The following is a 21,302-nucleotide window of genomic DNA, read 5'->3' on the forward strand; positions in this document are numbered from 1 at the left end:
GTTCTCTGTCTTAGCATATTACTATTGTATCATAGATGAAAGGCAGATGTAGCTAGTGACGTTAACTACTGCAGGGTTTGACGTTTCTTGACCTTTCTGGGGAATTTGCATGTAATTGCAAACACATTTCCACTAAGCTTTCAGCAGCTCACAGCGGCAGCTACCTCTGCATCTACGACTCTCACAGGAGCCAATGGCCTTGAGAGGGAAAAAATAAAATGATGGAAGGAATAGAATATCAATATTTACTCAAGGGAATTCTTAGTCAACCCGGCCCACTGCTGATGCAGGTCATGAAACCCATTTTCATTTTAATATAGTCAAATGTCTCCTTTCACACATTAGTTTCTATAGCAAAGCTCCACAAAATATCCCCAGATGGTTACATTTGCAACAATTACTTTTCTGATAAATAACATCTCCTGGACCCTTAGGTGGCTTTGATATCATTGCCAAAAAGCATCGTTATATCTTCCTGTCTGCACAGATTTAAGACAAAGGAAAACAAATGCTGCTGCTACCACACAGTCCAACCAAGGCGCATGACTTGGAGATACAAAGACATTTTAAATAATAAATCAATCATCTTTTGCTGAACTTCCACTGTCCTTCAGGAGTAGCTGAATATCTCCAGCATGTATTTAAAGAAAAAAAAAACAGAACTATGCGACTGAATACAAATGTTCTAGTACACGGCAACCAGGTAACGTTACAGTAGTTTGTGGATTCATGGATAACAACATCTAACCTTTTAAATCAATGAGTGGTTATATGAAATCAAACTATTTTCTACACCCATTAAATCCTGAGATTGATTTTCTCCGCTGGTTCTACAAATCACCCACCGGCTTTGATTAGCCTATTACCTGCTTTCTGAGGCCTGAAAATCATCTAGAGATTAACACCTGAAGCAGGGCCTGATTAAAAGTGCTCATTAAAACTGAAATAAAACTCCTATTATCATGGCCGATTAGATAACGACAATATCGGCCAAAGATAAACCTGATAACATGACATTCATTGTACCATTCAGTCAGATTGTGGCGTGCACGTTAACTGAATCATAAATCCAAATTGAGTTGAGTTATAGACGGAACCGGTGAGATCCTGCACGAACACTTGTAGTGTTCCCCTAATCCATCAGTGTGAGATTAGATCACTTCCACCAGGCAGAAGGACATTAAGAGTCCAGTGATCTGAACGTGTCGGACACATCTCCACTGATCCAGCCCTGCCTGCCAGGCCCCAATAAGAGCAGTGAGTGGGGTGGAGCTCATTCACTTAGCTAGCTACTGCACCACAACTCTCCTTTGTTGTTTCCACTGAGCAGTGTGGCTTCTGGAGCATCACTGTGTGGCTGCTAAAGAGGATCCCAGCACATAAAAAGAACTGGCAACAGCTTGATTACAATGATCACTGTACTCTCTTCATCAGTGACTCATTCATTGATTTCTCTCTTGTTTTGGATGCTGTCTCCATGTTGGAGCTCTCCTCCTGGAAACACCTGCATGGGCTAGTGACCACTCATCTATTAGACAACAATGCCATGTTAAAAAACAGACAGCATTAAGTCTGTTTGCATGCTTTGGCCCACTGGATCTCATCTGACCTGATTTGGCGGCACTCAGATCACTCGCCAGCAGATGCCTCTGATGCTGAGTGGATCAAGCCATTTTTTAAGACCCAGATACAGTCGGGCAGTGAGATATCTGCCAATGTACATTACGCACATCACTACAGCAAGTGCCAACGTGCTCTGAAGGGATTTTGATGTTGACGCTCTCCTCTTTATTCTGTGGTATGCTGCAGGCTACCGTGCATGTTGGCTGTTTGCTTTCTCTCCCTGCCTATCGCACTCTCTGCCCCTCCATCTCCCTCTGCTCCTCTCTGAGCTGAGATGCATGCCACAGCTCTGCAGGGTTTACATCTTCACATCAACATCATGTAAGAGGATCAAGGTTTAGTGATTTAGGATCAGGAGTACATCATATTTTACTTTAAATAGATAAGTACTTGTTTTTCTCACCGGTCAAGTTCCAAGTAAACAACCTGATTTGGGACGGCACATACAGTTCATCTACAGTATAGACGCATGTTCCGTCACATTACCTCATTTACATCTTTGGTAACACTACCTTTATTATTAAACGACTGAAATAAGGTACAGTTTCTATTGCACTTCCACAACAAAAACAGCTGTTTATAACATGTTGTTAGAATAATTACATTTTGACTACACAGGTATTATAGTAACTTAACAAGTCACTTGTGCAGTGTCAACAATACAATCGCCGTCATCACTACAGCACAACATGTGTCCAAGCACATGGTTAAACTCTATATCCCGCCCCTGTGGCTTAAGTCGTTAGGCAGGACGAGAAGAGAGCCCCAACTGCAGCAGTGACTCAGCTTAAACGGTCGGTGGTCGCATAATTACATTTCCCTGCAGTCAGCACATTGAGGCTGATGGAGGAAGGCTGGAGCATTGTACTGTAATAGAAGGTTTTAGGCAGCAGCGTTGGACTGGGCAGGACTGGGATGTGCTATTCTCGTCTGCCTGTTAGACCTGAACAAAAGGGCTGGTATTAATTCACATCCAAAATGACCACCCCTTCTCTGGATAAAGGCTAATGAAGGGATTCGCCTGTTGGATGATTTTAGTCAGAAAGAGATTTGTTGCGTTGACACCATACTAAAAGCAAACAGATGAAATGGGTTGATACCTGAAGGGGAATTTGATGGATTATTTAGGAATTACCAACTTCCGATGTAAACTGTCTACTTCTCCACCTGAGATGTGAGCTTACAGAAGGTGCATACTCAAATCAAGTGCTTCTTCTGTCTGAATCCATGACAAGTTCTGACGCAGTCAAACAAATCCCTGAAGACATAATCCCAAATCCAGTCTGTTTGCGTGGAGAGGACTGTCTGAAGTATAGTATACATATTCCTGAGGGCACGACATGGTTTCATATGAACTCACCAGTAATGAACCAAACACAGACTGAAGGGCATAGAGGCTGCTGGTAGTTTGTGAGCTGAATACTAAATATATATATACAGTCAGCAACAACTACAGTACGTGAATCATTGAGATACACAAGCATAACATTACAAACACCTTCCTTATATTGAGTTGTACCCCCATTTGCCCTCAGAACTGCTTCAATTCGTCGGAGCATGGACTCTACAAGGTGTCGAAAGCGTTCCACAGGGATGCTGGCCCATGCTTCCCACAGTTGTGTCAAGTTGGCTGGATGTCCTTTGGGTGGTAGACCGTTCTTGATATACACGGAAAACTGTTGAGCGTGAAAAACCCAACAGCGCTGCAGTTCTTGACACACTCAAACCGGTCTGCCTGGCACATACTACCATACCCAATTCAAAGGCACTTAAATATTTTGTCTTGCCCATTCACCCTCTGAATGGTGCCGATGACATGGGCGTCAATTAAGGCAGCCCCCCGCACCTCTCTGATTTATAGGGGTTGGATTAAATGCAGAAGGCACATTTCAGTTGAATGCATTCAGTTGTGCAACTGACTAGGTATCCCCCTTTCCCTTTCTCACATACACAATCCACGTCTCAATTGTCTCAAGGCTTAAACATCCTGTCTCCTCCCATTCATCTACACTGATTGAAGTGGATTTAAGAAGTGACATCAACAAGGGATCATAACTTTCACCTGGATTCACCTGGTGAGTCTATGTTATGGAATGAGTTCCTAATGTTTTGTGCACAGTGTATCTTCTGCAGTTGAATCCTCAATCCCCTCCCTAACAATATGTATTTAGAACCATGTTACATAAGATTGCTAACATGGAGAGAAACTAGTTGTGTTTTTATCACTAGAGCTCTCAAAATCATGTTCCAGCCCCAGCATATTGGTTCCATTGGGATATTTCAGGTGGTATAAAATGTACATACTGAGACATTAGAAAAGGGACACAGTCTCATATATACAGATGACTAACAATGATATGCCAACTAAACTGGGTTTAATACTAGTAGGCCTAAATTCAACCAGGAGAAAGGTACTAAGTACTTTTAGAGGCTGAAATAAATATTGTTTACGATCTATTTTTTAACCAGTGGTGCCAATTTTTGCCTTTGGCTCCAACTTCTTTGTCTGTCCTGATGACGGCTTTGATCTCCTCCTGATATCATGGGCCCATTTGTCTGTTTGACAGTGCTTATCAACAGATCTCTCAACTCTCTTTGCTCATTAGCAAGCTTCTCAGACACCAAACAAACATTGCCCTATAATGAAACCAGACTAATTTACGGTAACAAATTGCCCTATTTTCACAAGATAGCTAAGGTACTTTCTCTAGTTAGTCAGATGTTCAAACTGTTATTTCTTTCTTCCACAGACTATATGCCAACATTTTCTTGGGTTTTGATACTAAATGTTAACATCAGTTCACCCAAACTCAGACCTGCCTCAGATATCCATGAGGAGTTGACAGGATGGGAGAACGAATATCACAAAATATCACACAGGTTATATTTTTACCATTCAATTTAGCAAACCTTCTCAACCATAGCCAATGATTCCAGGGTGGTAATTCCAATCATATTTGACACTCCAGGTGATCCTGCCTCACCTCCACTGAATAGCCCCAGTGCTGGGAAAAAATATGGATCCTAGTTGGTCCCAAGTGACCCCACACATTATCCCCCACTGGAAGTCAGCAACCAGTGGTTATTGGCTGATTAGCCCCACTGAATACTAGACTGAAGGAGAGGGACTCCCATTCAAATAGAATCATGTAGCCCGGCAGCCCCAGATGGTGGGTCTGACACGACAGCACTCTTTTTCCTGTAAAAATGTCTGCCAGCACAGTCACATTTAAATACACTGGAATAATATCACATATATTGGAATACATGGTGCTAATATCGTGTGGCGACCCCAACATCTAAATAGGTATACTGTAAACCATGTATAGAATGTACACTATATGAAGCTGTGAAAGCCCACAGAAAATACAGTGTTTCTATGTCAAATGGTTTTGTTACATTTCAGACTTCTGTGAGGTACACTACCGTTCAAAGGTTAGGGGTCACTTAGAAATGTTCTTGTTTTTGAAAGAAAAGCACATTTTTTTGTCCATTAAAATAACATCAAATTGATCAGAAATACAGTGTAGACATTGTTAGTGTTGTAAATGACAATTGTAGCTGGAAACTGCAGATTTATTTTATGGGATATCTACATAGGCGTTCAGAGGCCCATTATCAGCAACCATCAATCCTGTGTTCCAATGGCACATTGTGTTAGCTAATCCAAGTTTATCATTTTAAAAGGCTAATTCATCATTAGAAAACCCTTTTCAATTATGTTAGCACAGCTGAAAACTCTTGTCCTGGTTAAAGAAGCAACAAAACTGGCCTTCGTTAGACTAGTTAAGTGTCTCTAGCATCAGCATTTGTGGGTTCGATTGCAGGCTCAAAATGGCCAGAAACAAAGAACGTTCTTCTGAAACTCATCAGTCTATTCATGTTCTGAGAAATTAAGGTTATTCCATGTGAGAAATTGCCAAGAAACTGAAGATCTCGTACATCTCCTTTCACAGAACAGCACAAACTGTCTCTAACCAGAATAGAAAGAGGAATGAGAGCAAGTACATTATAGTATAGAACTGAGCAAGTACATTATAGTGTCTAGTTTGAGAACAGATGCCTCACAAGTCCTCAACTGGCAGCTTCATTAAATAGTACGTGCAAAACAGCAGTCTCAACATCAACAGTGAAGAGGCGACTCCGGGATGCTGGCCTGCTAGGCAGAGTTGCAAAGAAAAAGCCATATCTCAGACTGGCCAATGAAAAGAAAAGATTAAGATGGGCAAAAGAACACAGACACTGGACAGAGGAACTCCCGGAGTCGCCTCTTCACTGTTGACGTTGAGAACATGGGGGGCTTAAGTTACAGTGGAGGGCACTGTGTGGATTTATACGGTGAAAAGTGTACTTTACAGTAGGCTTGAGCGATATACCGTATACTGGGTTATTTCGAAATACCGACAGTAAGATTTTCAATACTGTAAAAGAAAATGTAGCATTTATAAAGCAGTGGCATAGCACGCAACCCCATAGCAACATTCAAATCCCTCCTGGATCAAGATCCCTGTTGCCTAAATAGTTTTCTGGGTACATTTTTTATTTTTTTATATCATAATAAATATATTTTTTTTTAAATAGCTCCCCTTTTGTGCACTTCCGGTAATACCGTATACCCCAGTATGGTACAGCAACGGTATGATGGTATGAAAATCTGAATACCGCCCAACCCTACTTTATGGTACTTGATTAAGTCTCCCGAATTAAAGATCAAAGGATACAGAAGGAGCATCTGGGACCGCCTGGCCAGTTGGGATTACACCACCGCGGCAGTGTCATCTTGACTGCGAAACTGTCCCCAAATATGTTCAAACAAAAATGGATTAATGGATCAAATAAAAACTCTTACTATTTTGGGGATTTACAAAGTCTAAAAACAGATTTGTAGGAATTTTTACTTTGTGGTTAGTTACTGTATGCCATGAATTAATTAAGATTTTAAAGGAAATGAATAGACTAATATTTACAGATAATGTATAGGACTCAATAGATGGAGAGTGGTGTTCCATCAGTGTAGGAGTGATTCGATTGTAAATACAAAGACCTCCACTGGCACCACATTTGTCAAATAGATAGTGTGTGTATGTTTGTGTCTGCACAAGTGTGTCTGCACAGTGTGTGTGAGTGTGAGCACACCCAGAAGTGGTGTAACTGAGACCCCATTATAGCTAAATTGAACTGTAATTCTGTAGTATTAATTAATTTGGGCACCCTCAAAAAGAGAGAAACGTATCTCATGCGTGGTGATTGCAGTCAATGCATGCAAATTGCTCAAGTTGATGCAAGTGGATAATTTATTTTCAGGCTGCCATAATTTGTAGCGATTCATCATTTCACGTTATCACATGAAACACCAGCTTAATGAGAAAACACAACCGTGGGGTGAGATGCCCTCAGCTGACCAGAGCTGTCCTATAGCGTCATCTTCCACACACTGGAAGATGAAAAAAGCTTGTCATATATGGGTACTAATTTAACTGGAAACAGCTCATCTCCCCAACTCACTCTCTGTGTATTACTCACACTCACAATGTGAAGACACGGCTATTCAATAAAAAGGAAACTAGTTTTGACAAAACTATACTAATTACAAACTAGCTCATAGCAATGAACATGTAAATGCTCTTTTGTGAGTGCGGGTCGTTAGGTTACAGACACATTTAGTTTAGTCTTAACACTTCATCAAGTGTGATAAATCAGAACAGAACAGCAATAACAGTCTGCCCTGCAGACCTATTGAAAAGAAAGCACAATTTACTTGAAGTGTCATCTGACACAACATAAAACCATAATCCAAAGCCTAGGGTAATACAAAGCGGACCAGGCACTAGCAAAAAACATATCAAAGAAAAGAGAACTCTAATTTGATCGTGAGCTCTGTGAGAGGAAGAAAAAGATTTTCTCTCTGCCTCTCTTTGCTTTGGTACTCAATTCGCCCGGAACAGCTGCAATAAGTCAAACTCAAGAAAAAGAATAGCCACGTTCTCATTAATACAAAAAGCGATGAATTCGAACAGTGGGGGCTGAACCGTTCAAACAGAATAAGTCTGGTAGAGGAAGACATGAACTCTAGTCAGTGAGAATGAGGCAGTTACGGCTGTGGGTTTATCCAGAACAGTTGTGTTTGTAATGGATTTAGATAGAAACCCCTTTAGGATAAAGCCAGCTCTATTTTCCCTGTGCCAACTGTATCACTGTCCTGTTCTTTGTGTCTTGCCAACACAAACATTTTAATGCCCCCCGAGGCATATCATAATCTGCATTATCTGTGATCCTAGCAGAGGGCTAGCCATGGTGAGGCAGACGATCATGATCCTGATGATGATAACGGTTTATCACAATGTCTTCTTCAGCACCAGGTCAACAGCTGATTATCATTTTGGAAATATAGCACATCAGCTGATAGGGTTGTCCCCATCGTAATTAAACAACACCACAACAACATCCCTCTGCATAATTTATAGTGACATTTTGTCCTCCTCCTAACTCCCTGATCACTTAATGGATCCTCATCTATCTTGGAGATCTGGAGAAGGGGAGAAGGGGTGAGTGATGGGGCATTTTAGAGGGCAATTCAGAACACGGCTATCTCTCAAAGTTGTTTCATTCATCCCTAGAGTGACCAATCACTCACTAATTTAAATTACCCCTATAGAAACACCTGGAATAAATTAGTATGGGGTAAAGAGAGAATTACGGCCACATACCACTCCTATTGTATTTGTCTTCCCTCGCAAGGTCATTCATATTGTAACTTCCCCCGCTGTGTGTGGTGATATGGTCTATCTACGATAAGAGGTATTCATTTACATTTTAGAGGGTTTCAAAGGTTGGAAGGCTCGCTATGTCTGACAGTCTTTGTGTGTCCACATGCACACGCTTATGTGCATGGCTGTAGGTGTGTGCATGTTTAGGAGTATGTGTGCGTGTGTGCATATGTAGGTGTGTGTGTGTGTAGGTGTGTGTCTAATGTGCTCTTGTATAAATCCCTTTGACTTTGTGTGGGTTGTCAAGACCCATTTCCCCATGGTATTGACAGGATCTGGAGCAATATGCTGGAGCCAGACCCTAGGGAAGTATGTCATAAGTTATACTATCAGTATGAGTTTTTGAAATGGAAACTCCCCCCGCTGTTCCTTGCCCAAGGCAACCTTCACAACCGTACTCTCCCTCCCAGCAGGGTGACTCCATTTAAAACACCTAACATGTTTGACCTCATAATAAAATTGAGGTAAAGACTCTATTACACTAATGCTTTGGTCAAAATTCCACAATCCCCCACAGAGAGTGGGGATGTATTGGGAAATGTGAAATTAGCCACTGCTTTCACAAATATAGTGACAAATTACATTATTATACTGTTTTAACCTTTTGAGTACTCACTTACAGTATAATATCAGAATAAAATCCTCTCCTGGTTTTAACTCTTTAGCTATACTTTGTAATAGCCTACACCATTTGCAATCAGACAGTACAAGTTCTGGCATAAAGAACAAGAGGATACGAGAGGATTGTTTACTCTATTGCTAGTGTGGCGGCCCTCAACAAGATTGGCTCAATATTAATATTGGCCTAGTCAACCCAACACAGCTTATGTTGAGCCTCTATTAATCCCATTACACACAATTATAAACTTGTTTCTATCACAGCTACTGTAGGAGAGACACTTCCCTCTCTCAATTTCAATTCAGTTCAAATGGCTTTATTGGCGTGGGAAACATATGTTTACAACGCCAACGCAAGTGAAATGTGAAATAAACAATCAGAAATTAACAGTAAACATTTCACCCACTAAAGTTTCAAAAGAATAAAGATATTTCAAATGTTATATTATGGCTGTCTAACAGTGTTGTTACAATCTGCAAAATAGTTGAAGTACAAAATGGAATATAAATAAACATACTGTAAATACGGGTTGTATTTACAATGGTGTTTGTTCTTCACTGGTTAACCTTTTCTTGCGGCAACAGGTCACAAATCTCTCTCTCTCTCTGCGAGGAGTGCATGAGGACATGCTCCTCTGAGAGGATGTGGCTGCCATTATCTCTGTCACCTGACACAGGGGCTACACAAACCACCCATGATGGATATCTGGCTTCTCCTTTTGTTTCTCAAAGGTAAATATGAGAACAGTCATTTGCTTGTCCTCTAGGAGAATCTAGATGTTTTATCTCTGAGCAGCTTGTCAATCCTCATCACGGAGTGAATTTGACATGAATGCAGAATGTTCATGAATGATTGTTCAGACTTGTGCTTAGATTCACCCCGTATAGACGAAGCAAAACTATAATACATGTCAATTTATGTCCATACCTGTTTTGGTCACCTTTTTTTTTACTTGACCAAACATTACATAAACTGGATGCACTGAAACATTTTGGATGGCTAAGCTAAACAATGTTTTGTTTTGATCTGCGGCATGAAATCCTTGCTAAAATACCCAACCAAATATCTAATATCAGGAAACCGGTCAGGTTTTGCACATGTTTATTACCATCTGAAATCCCACATGTGCAAGAGCGGCTAGCAACATTGTTTTTATAGATTAGCCAAAAATTGTGTTTGAAATGTGAGAACTGTCACGCCCTGACCTTAGTTATCTTTGTTTTCTTTATTATTTTGGTTAGGTCAGGGTGTGACAAGGGTGGTTGGTTTAGTTTTTGTATTGTCTAGGTGTTTTTAGCCTGTCTAGGGTTTTTGTATATCTATGGGGTTTTAGAATGTCTAGGTATATGTAGGTCTATGGTGGCCTGAATTGGTTCCCAATCAGAGACAGCTGTTTATCGTTTGTCTCTGATTGGGGATCCTATTTAGGTTGCCATTTGCCATTTTGGTTTTGTGGGTTATTGTCTATGTGTAGTTGCCCGTTAGCACTTGTGGCGTATAGCGGCGCAGGCGTTTTGTTAGTTTGTTTAGTGTTCCCCGTGTAAATAAAGAAGAATGTATTCTTATCACGCTGCGCCTTGGTCTCCTCGTTATGACGAACGTGACAAGAACAAAAGTAAGAATTTACCTCTCGAGGAGAGTGAATTAGTTCATGGACATTGGATGAAACAATTCACAGATGACGAGGAGGATGGAAAATAAATCTCCAAAATGATGGTATGTGTGTGGTGCCGTTGTGAAGTTTGTGGGTGCTTTTGAACCGTACCGTGTTGAAAGGTTAATTGTGAAGGAAGGGTAGCACTTCATAATAATGCCGCGTCATAAAGCATTTATAATGGATTAGTAAATCGTTTATTTATGAATCATTACTCCAATCATAAGATTTTTAATATTTGTCCATACAAACCATTTAATAATCATTATGTGCGTATTTTTGTAAAATATATCAAATATATATATATATTCTGAGGCTGGTAACTCCAATGAACTTATCCTCTGCAGCAGATGTAACTCTGGGTCTTCCTTTCCTGTGGCCGATCTCAAATCAAATCAAATTGTATTGGTCACATACACATGGTTAGCAGATGTTAATGTGAGTGCAGTGAAATACTTGTGCTTCTAGTTTCAGCAGCGCAGTAATGCCTAACAATTCCTAACAACTACCTAATACACGCAAATCCAAAAAGTAGTCTAAAAATTCCCCAACAACTAGCTAATACACACAAATCTAATGGGGTGAATGAGAATATGTGCATATAAATATATGGATGAGCAATGGCCGAGCGACATAGGCAAGGTGCAGTAGATGGTATAAAATACAGTAAATACATGTGATATGAGTAATGTAAGACATGTAAACATTATTAAAGTGGCATTATTTAAAGTGGCATTATTTAGAGTGGAATTGAGAGCCAGTTTCATCATAGCACTTGAAGGTTGCAACTGCCCTTGAAGAAACGTTCAAATGTTCCGTATTAACTGACCTTCAAGTCTTAAAATAATGATGGACTGTCATTTCGCTTTGCTTATTTGAGCTGTTCTTGCCATAATATAGACTTACCAAACAGGGTTATCTTCTATATATCACCACTAACCTTGTCACAACACAACTGATTGGCACAAACGCGTTAAGAATGAACGAAATTCCACAAATTAACTTCCAACAAGGCACAGTTTTTTGGTTACTACATGATGTGTGTTATGTATGTGTTATATGTGTTATTTCATAGTTTTGATGTCTTCACTATTATTCTACAATGTAAAAAAAAATAAAGTAAAACCCTGGAATGAGTAGGTGTGTCCAAACTTTTTGACTGGTACTGTATAAATGTTTATATATTTTCCTTTATTTTCCCCTAACACTACCACCACTCCCCTAATTGGAGTAAACTAATGGATAACAACACTTAGGATTCTACTTCCAGCTTAAAAATACTATATACATTTTACGGACACAGACATTTTACAATAGTTATCTTTTGTTTGTTTTTAGACACATCCTTCAACTTCACTCCAACCCTCCCATCTATCTCTGAACACCATCCCGTTTTCAATTTGCCATTTGTTTTTCAGCTGTGCTCTGTTTCACAAAAGTACAGAACCTTTCTTTTTTCATAGTTTCTACAGATTGTCATCTTAAAGATAAACATTTTTTTGCTAAAAGTATTATTACATTATTGATCGATTGACTATGACTTTTTAAATCGCCCAGCAGTGCTATTTGCAGGGTTAGCTCCAAGAAAATGTTGAAATTCATTAGCCATACAAGCTACATATGGACAGCACCAAAACAATTGATCTCGTGATTGTCTCTTCATAGCAAAATCTGCAGAGCTGGGACGATTGTATCACCCATATAAACACAGCAAAAAAAAGAAACATCCTCTTACTGTCAACTGCGTTTACCTTCAGCAAACTTAACATGTGTAAATATTCGTATGAACATAGCAAGATTCGACAACTGAGACATAAACTGAACAAGTTCCACAGACATGTGACTAACAGAAATGAAATAATGTGTCCCTGAACAAAAAGGGGGGGGGGTCAAAATCCAAAGTAACAGGCAGCATCATGCATTAAGTACTGCAGTGCATCTCCTCCTCAAGGACTGCACCAGATTTGCCAGTTGTTGCTGTGAGATGTTACCTCACTCTTCCACCAAGGCACCTGCAAGTTCCCGGATATTTCTGGGGGGAATAGCCCTAGCCCTCACCCTCCGATCCAACAGGTCCCAGACGTGCTCAATGGGATTGAGATTCGGGCTCTTCGCTGGCCATGGCAGAACACTGACATTCCTGTCTTGCAGAAAATCACGCACAGAACGAGCAGTATGGCTGGTGGCATTGTCATGCTGGAGGGTCATGTCAGGATTAGAGGTCGACCGATTAATCGGAATGGCCGATTAATTAGGGCCGATTTCAAGTTTTCGTAACAATCGGAAATCGGTATTTTTGGGCGCCGATTTTGCTGATTAAAATATATATATATATATATATATATATACACATATTTAACTAGGCAAGTCAGTTAAGAACACATTCTTATTTTTATTGACGGCCTAGGAACGGTGGGTTTAACTGCCTTGTTCAGGGGCAGAATGACAGATTTTCACCTTGTCAGCTCGGGGAATCCAACCTTGCGACCTTACAGTTAACTAGTCCAACGCTCTAACCACCTGCCTCTCATTGCACTCCACGAGGAGCCTGCCTGTTACGGAAATGCAGTAGAAGCCAAGGTAAGTTGCTAGCTAGCATTAAACTTATCTTATAAAAAAAACAATGAATCAATCATAATCACTAGTTATAACTTCACATGGTTGATGATATTACTTGTTTATCTAGTGTGTCCTGCGTTGCATATAATCGATGCAACGCTGGGGGATGATTTAACAAAAGCGCATTTGCGAAAAAAGCACAATCGTTGGACGACTGTACCTAACCATAAACACCAATGCCTTTCTTAAAATCAATACACAGAAGTATATATTTTTAAACCTGCATATTTAGCTAAAAGAAATCCAGGTTAGCAGGCAATATTAACCAGGTGAAATTGTGTCATTTCTCTTGCGTTCATTGCACGCAGAGTCAGGGTATATGCAACAGTTTGGGCAGCCTGGCTCATTGTGAACTAATTTGCCAGAATTTTACGTAATTATGACATAACATTGAAGGTTGTGCATTGTAACAAGAATATTTAGACTTAGGGATGCCACCTGTTAGATAAAAAACCGAACGGTTCCGTATTTCACTGAAATAATAAATGTTTTGTTTTCGAAATGATAGTTTCCGGATTCGACCATATTAATGACCAAAGGCTCGTATTTCTGTGTGTTATAATTAAGTCTATGATTTGATAGAGCAGTCTGACTGAGCGATGGTAGGCAGCAGCAGGCTCATAAGCATTCATTCAAACAGCACTTTCGTGCGCAAGCTCAGCACTGTTTATCGGTCGACCTCTAGTCAGGATGAATCTGCAGGAAGGTTACCACATGAGGGAGGAGGATGTCTTCCCTGTAACGCAAAGCGTTGAGATTGCCTGCAATGACAACAAGCTCAGTCCGATGATGCTGTGACACACCGCCCCAGACCACGACGGACCCTCCACCTCCAAATCGTGAGGTGAGGACCTGCCTTACAACAGGCCTACAAGCCCTCAGTCCAGCCTCTCTTAGCCTATTGTGGACAGTCTGAACACTGATGGAGGGATTGAGCGTTCCTGGTGTAACTCGGGCAGTTGTTGTTGCCATCCTGTCCCGCAGGTGTGATGTTCGGATGTACCGATCCTGTGCAGGTGTTACACGTGGTCTGCCACTGCGAGGACGATCAGCTGTCCGTCCTGTCACCCTGTAGCGCTGTCTTAGGCGTCTCACAGTACGGAGATTGCAATTTATTGCACTGGCCACATCTGCAGTCCTCATGCCTCTTTGCAGCCTGCCTAAGGCACGTTCACGCAGATGAGCAGGGACCCTGGGCATCTTTCTTTTCGTGTTTCTCAGTCAGTAGAAAGGCCTCTTTAGTGTCCTAAGTTTTCATAACTGTGACCTTAATTGCCTAGCGTCTGCAAGCTGTTAGTGTCTTAACGACCGTTCCACAAGTGCATGTTCATTAACTGTTTATGGTTCATTGAACAAACATGGGAAACAGTGTTTAAACCCTTTACAAACGGTCTGAAGTTATTTGGATTTTTACAAATTATCTTTGAAATACAGGGTCCTGAAAAAGGAATGTTTCTTTTTTTGCTGAGTTTATATATAACATTCTATTGGTTGCATAAATGTTGTATAATAGTTTAAATTGAAAAACTCCGTTTTGAATCCAGCATAGGTTTTTTTTTCTCTTTTTTTCTTTAAACATAATGAGATAGTTCAGTGAAATAATGTATTCACATATTAGACTCTACGGAGTGACTGCTGCAACTCACACTTTGGTTTTGGTAGAAATGTAACACTTATGTTATTTTACTCAGCATAGAGTCTGTCTGAAGTTACACATCCCACTAGTACAACAGTGTGACTGTTTTGGAATAAAATGTTCAATATATTTTCTTAAAAATCCTCCATATTGCGTGCCTATTATTTAACCCTTGATATGTTCTAGGGCACATTTTGAGACCTTAATGAGCATCAAGTAGAGCTGGAATTTTCTACCAATGGCATGTCCATCTTTTTGTGAGAAATTACATTTCTAATGTATAAAGTTGTATAGCTAATCAAAAGGGGACCATATAAATAGCACACACTTTATATGACGCCACGCAAAAAGACTTAACTAACTCAACCTCTTTTGCGTAACCATATTAATTATTTTTTAAAGTACTTTACAAGTTGTTTATACATGTGTGAATAACTAGGTTACTAACATTTACAAATGTGTGAGTAATGATGGATAAATAATGAATAAAACATTTACTAATCCATTATGAATGTTATATTACCTTGAGTCATTGTAAAGCGCTACCAAAAGGAGTGCTTATTTGTAAAGCACATATATTTTTTTTTAATGTCCTTTTGATGTTTGTTATAACTTTGTTACTTATTTACAAACAAACTAATAGTAAACAATGAATTGCTTGAACAAAAGGGACATGTAACATTTGATGTTTCATGCTTCAGGTCAATGCACACTGTTGACTCAAGTCCATATCCTTTGAATAAATACAGGATGAGATGACGAGCAGCTATCACGACTGATGGATGAGGTCATTGAACCGCTAGGCCATGAAATGAAATGAGCCACACACATATGCACACCACCAGTACTCATGCATGCAACCAGTTAGTTACACACACACACGCGCACGCGCGCACGCACACACACACACACACACACACACACAGAGGAAAGGGTAAACCGCCAAGAGAAAGTTTGCTATTTTTAGTCATCTTTAATCATCCGTTAGACAGCGTGTCAAGATAAAATACTGATATGCATTTTAATGTCAGATCAACCACTCTTCTATACATCCTGTGCTGAGTACATTTATTTCCTCGAGTTGAAATTGAAGCTTTAAAAATAGGGGGAGGGATGGGGAGAATGAACCATGATGATCAGAGCACTGTCTGGGAGGACCATTGAACAGAAGCCTCACTTGATGAGACTCTGATCCAAATAGAGAAGAGCAGCAGGCTGTTCAAACTGTGAGGCACAAACACACTGTAGTGTTTCCCCCTGCTTTCTCTCTCTCGGCCAGGCTGCCTGCCAGGTTGCCTTCCAGCACCAGGTAGAGCTACAGCAAAGCAATGCCTGTCCGACGGGAGACATTGAGCTGCCACCAACCACATTAATACATTACTGTAGGTAATGTCACAGACTAAATGGGTCCCAGGCACTAACATTAGCAGCAAAGCCCCCAATGCACCGTTTTTGCCTCAACCTTAAACAAGGTTGGATACAGTAATGCCATTTAGACAACTCCCTGTTTGAAACAAGGTTTCAAATAATTATAAGAACAGTAAATGGATTCAGAACTACAGTGCTACCAAATCAATATCAGAGACTGATTGCTAATTCCTTTGTGTTTATTTAAGTTTGAAAAAAAGCTTTGGCTTATGAATGTATATTATTTCTACTGATTACTGAACCTTTATGCTGATAATCATGGGTGACATCTGGCATCTACTGTTCAGATGAGGAACCATGTCATATTTTTCTTAGCTTTGAGAATATAGTGTTCAGAACTGTCTCATTCCACTTCAAATTGAGCAGTTATATTCTCTGATCGAAGAGCTTCCTGCACCTATGTAGAATAATTCTGACCTCTAGTGACAGTGCAGACATGGTAACACCGGATAGCCTAAGCATTTGCACTTGAGAATGTCATTCCTCTTAGTAAGTTTGATGACCATGGTAGGATGTGCTTCTAGGCATAGGCCTCTAGTCGAATTGGGTTCACATAGGTAGTGGGTATAATGCACATGCATTGTGTTTGAGTGTGGTCTCTGAAAGAAACAGTAGCCTATAGCAATTACATTAAATAAAAACAGCTTATCCAACTGGGCAAAACACTGGTTGAATCAACGTTGTTTCCATATAATTTTAATGAAATTACGCCCAACAAACGCGTAATAGAAGTTGAATTGACGTCTGTGCCCAGTGGGATGTAACCATACACAGCTCTAGGTTTTCGCAAGGACTTCACAAATCCCGAGATAGGAAAGTGATGTTGAAAACTTAATTTCTAATTTTGCTCCTACTGTTAATACAGAACACTGCAATGTGAGAAAGATGGATCTATGCGACACATGTTTACTCAAATGACATGTGCTAAAACGTGTATCCCAAGTACAGGAAGTTAGTTGATTGATCTGAGTATTATAAACAATCGATACGATCCGTTTACATCCATTGCAATTGTAGAGACAAAGACAGGTTTTGCAAAACCGCTCTGTAGTTTATCTGACTGAGTTGAGGTTATCATATGCATGCATGGAACTCCATGCTCAAATTTCGGGTGATTCAGGATTGCGAGAGAGAACAAATGCCATACAAACTTAGAAAACAGAACCAACAATGTCGATACAATGTATGTTGTATTATTATCAAGTTACTTACAGTGACTGGCCGCCAGCGCAGCACTGACAACGCCAAGCACCGTGAGAATAAAGGCGATGGCCAGAGATGACATTTCCACCTTGCTTGCCACAGATATCCAGGCTTCTGTATATCCTCAGTGAAAATACCTCCGATGACCGTACTTCCGAGCAGTGTGTTATAATTCCAGCTGCTTTGACTTCACCTATTCACTGCAGAACCATCACGAGGCAGGTCTGCTAGCGCGCGCACAACACCCTCTACTCTGCTGCTGCTCCCAAATCTCCGTCACATCGGTGCGTCTCTCTCTCTTTCTCTCTCCTCTCTCTCTCTCTCTCTCTCTTTCGCCCTCTCACACAAAAACGCCTTTAATCATTTCGAGTTCATTTTTTGACATTCTGCACGATTAAGCAATGGTATAGTAATATTGACATATGTTACATTAGTTATGGAAGTTTTTGAAGGTTATATGGCTTATTTCAGAGGAATGGGCACTGGGGAGAGCTTCGGTGGATGCTAACGTGAGCTCCAGTCGCGCTCTCAACTGCCGCTCACACTATTTCAGCTTCACAGCAATAGACAGATCCGCATGCTGCATTCTTCACAAAGCACAGACAGCAGTCAAAACAATACCAAGCTGCTAGCAGGCCTGGCTCAAATGAATACTTCATATATACCTCTCTCAACTTGTTTGGCTTAATTTTGCAGTTTCTCTAAGTTTCCCTCCAGACATTGTGCCACAGGCTGTATGTTTTAGATGTCGAGACTGCATAGACTACAGAGACGGTACAAAGAAACAAGCGTTTTTTCCCTTCTGTCTCTTTATTTACTTCTGCCCACAGGCGGTAACCGAGCGGTGGATAACCTCCAGTCTCGCCGCGATTACCGTCTATTTCGACTTCTACTGTCTCTATTATATTATCTAAAAACACATTTCCATTTCGGATGATAATTGACAAATATATATGGGGATCCTTGGGCAACGAATATTCACGTAGGGTAGGTAGGGTGACAGTAGCTCGATCGTTGTCATTTATTTCATGGTAACACATTGTGAAAAAAAATACCTTCAACACAACAGGGCTTTGCACACGCAGACCTATACTGTAGATGCAAATTGTTCAGCTATGCATCAATATTGTTGAAAATCCCACCTCCCACCCATCTACTGTATACGCACTACACATTACCTGCTATATTATCACAGTTTAGATCATCATGGCCACCTTTTGGACTTAGAAGAAGACATTCCTCTCTATTGTATTGATTGTTATGGTGCATTATTGTAATATTATTGTCTTATATTATATTATCATGGAAAAATCATGAATCATGAATCATGGAAAAAATCATGGAAAACAGCCATTTCGGAGTAATTTACTTCACCTAACCGTCCGCCTGCTCTCTTCTGCCTTCTTTTTGACATCACCCTGAATACTCTGGCAGAATTCTCCATTAGCATAAGTGCATGCAACATTCATTTATCTAACACCTCTATTCCTCAATGCATAACCCTGGGGTTCTTGTCAGGTGTCAAGGTATGAGGCCTACGCTAAAGTGCTATTAAATTACAGGGCCATATTTGTCACCTTTTTAAGGTCTACAAATATGCTACCGGGTTCAACACCATTTCCACTTGACAAGTGCCCCATGAAAAATGTATACTTTCTTTTAAGATCTCCAAAGGTAGCGGCAAATTGAATATTGAATGAGAGAGTAAAAAGTACATGCATCCCAAAAGCCCTAAAATCACCACATGTGTAGGTCCATTCTACCACGCAGTCAAGCATCAGTGTTCAGTCAGTTCTTTGCTGAGCCGAAAGCAAAATGGCTTGTCTCAAGGAGTTAAAAGATGACTTTTATTTTAGATTGACTTATTGATTTATTGAAATGCTGGTTTGACTGACTGATTTATTGGGTGGTTGATTGACTAATTGTGATTTGTTGGTTGATCATTGACTAATGGATAGAGAGAACTAGGTTGATGTTGAAGAGCTGTGTAGAACTAATGACAGTGACTCATCTCACTATGCCGGTAATGGTTATTAGTGAATGACTGTTCTACTGCAAAGGAAATTGAAAAACCTAATACTGAATATAATGAATATAGTAATCAGAGAGATGGCTATGGACTTAATTTAATTTGATTTTCACAATAGTCACACATTAATAAACCCATTCATCATTTGTGCCCTGCTCTGGTTTGAAGCAATGGGTGTTGTTGGAGGTGTCGAGGGGCTCCATCTGCCCTGTCTTGCTGATGTCTCTGTACCCACTGGGAACAGCTGCTCTCCCACCTGTCCTACACCGCTCCCTTCTACCCCACTTTACCGCTTTGCTGCAGATCACCTGAGTCTGGTATAATCAATGCAGAATCAGGTCTAGACTAGCCGATAGGTCCTACATGTTCTTGACACACTGTATTAATGTGGTGATATTTATAGAACATATCTCCTTGTGTTGTGTCAAGTGTGGAAAGGAGTGTTGATGATTGTCCACTGAACAATGAAGGTGTGAGCTTTGATGCCATACAGATGTAGGCTCTTAATTTGATCGTTAGTTTGTGTCTGAGAATTGTCCTGCACAGCAGGACAAGTGTTTGAGTTTTAAAAACACTTCTATAGTTTAATTGCCACTTTGAAATTTCCGACTTTATTTGCCCTAACGAAAAATGTATCAACCCCTACAAAAAGGTCCATTAATTATAATCCACATATAAATTCACATTTCCTGCTGCTGCAGGATTATTTTCCTGCTGTAGAAAACTGTCCCCATTAAGATCATACATATGTAAGTATTGATGACCATATTTGATAGCTATAGGAATAGCCATGTATTGACAGTATTGTTTGTACATGTATTATAGCTAAATGGAAGTCCACTGAATTGTATAATTTACTAGCTTTCATTAGCAGCCTGTTTAAACAGTCTGTGTCTAAATGCACCTAAATGCTACTCCTCCATTGATTAGTGTACGCCACAATGGATATTAGCACTTTCAGTGGTTACAAGGTAGAGCATTACGAGCAGCATTAGGAGTGCAGTACATTAGCAAAGACAGAGTCCTTTTCATTAAAGATGTTTTGTAGAACTGTCCTAACTTGAGATGTTAAAGTACAAAGATGCTAGCTTTAAATATTCTATCTGCCATAAATCTACACGTAACAAAAATTTAAACTCAACATTCTACAGTTCATTAAGAGTTACAATTCATATAAGGAAATGTGTCAATTGAAATAAATTCATTAGTCCCTAATCTATGGATTTCACATGACTGGGAACACATATCTGTTGGTCACAGATACCTTAAACAAAATTTGCCTCACAATTGGCGTCGGGATCTCGTCAAGGTATCGCTGTGCATTCAAATTGACATCAATAAAATGCAATTGTGTTTGTTGTACATAGCTTATACCTGCCCATACCATAACCCCACCGCCACCATGGGGCACTGTTCACAACGTTGATATCAGCAAACCGCTCGCTCACGAGATCGGTTGGCTGTACTGACAAATTCTTAAACACGACAATGGAGGCAGCTTTTGGTAGAGAAATTAAAATTCAATTCTCGGGCAACAGCACAGGTGGACATTCCTACAGTCAGCTGGCCAATTGCACGCTCCCTCAAAACTTGAGACGTCTGTGGCATTGTGTTGTGTAACAAAACTGCACATTTTGAGTGGCCTTTTATTGTCCCCAGCACAAGGTGCACCTGTATAACGATCATGCTGTTTAATCAGCTTCTTGATATGCCACATCTGTCAG

The 21,302-nt window shown here is 40.2% G+C and overlaps 1 protein-coding gene across 2 annotated transcripts in view; it reads right to left on the minus strand.

The window, feature by feature from the left end:
- LOC110520175 (contactin-associated protein-like 5) overlaps positions 1-17,846 on the minus strand; it is a 119,343-nt gene extending 101,497 nt beyond the window's left edge. For both annotated transcript variants that reach the window (XM_021597306.2, XM_021597305.2), the window contains exon 1: positions 17,559-17,846. In XM_021597306.2, coding sequence (XP_021452981.1) covers positions 17,559-17,631 — 73 coding nt within the window. In that variant the 5' untranslated portion in view covers positions 17,632-17,846. The remainder of the gene's footprint in view (positions 1-17,558) is intronic.
- Between the last annotated feature and the right edge of the window lie 3,456 nt (positions 17,847-21,302).

This window comes from Oncorhynchus mykiss, chromosome 3 (assembly GCF_013265735.2).
Source record: "Oncorhynchus mykiss isolate Arlee chromosome 3, USDA_OmykA_1.1, whole genome shotgun sequence".
In the NCBI taxonomy this organism is placed as follows: domain Eukaryota; kingdom Metazoa; phylum Chordata; class Actinopteri; order Salmoniformes; family Salmonidae; genus Oncorhynchus; species Oncorhynchus mykiss.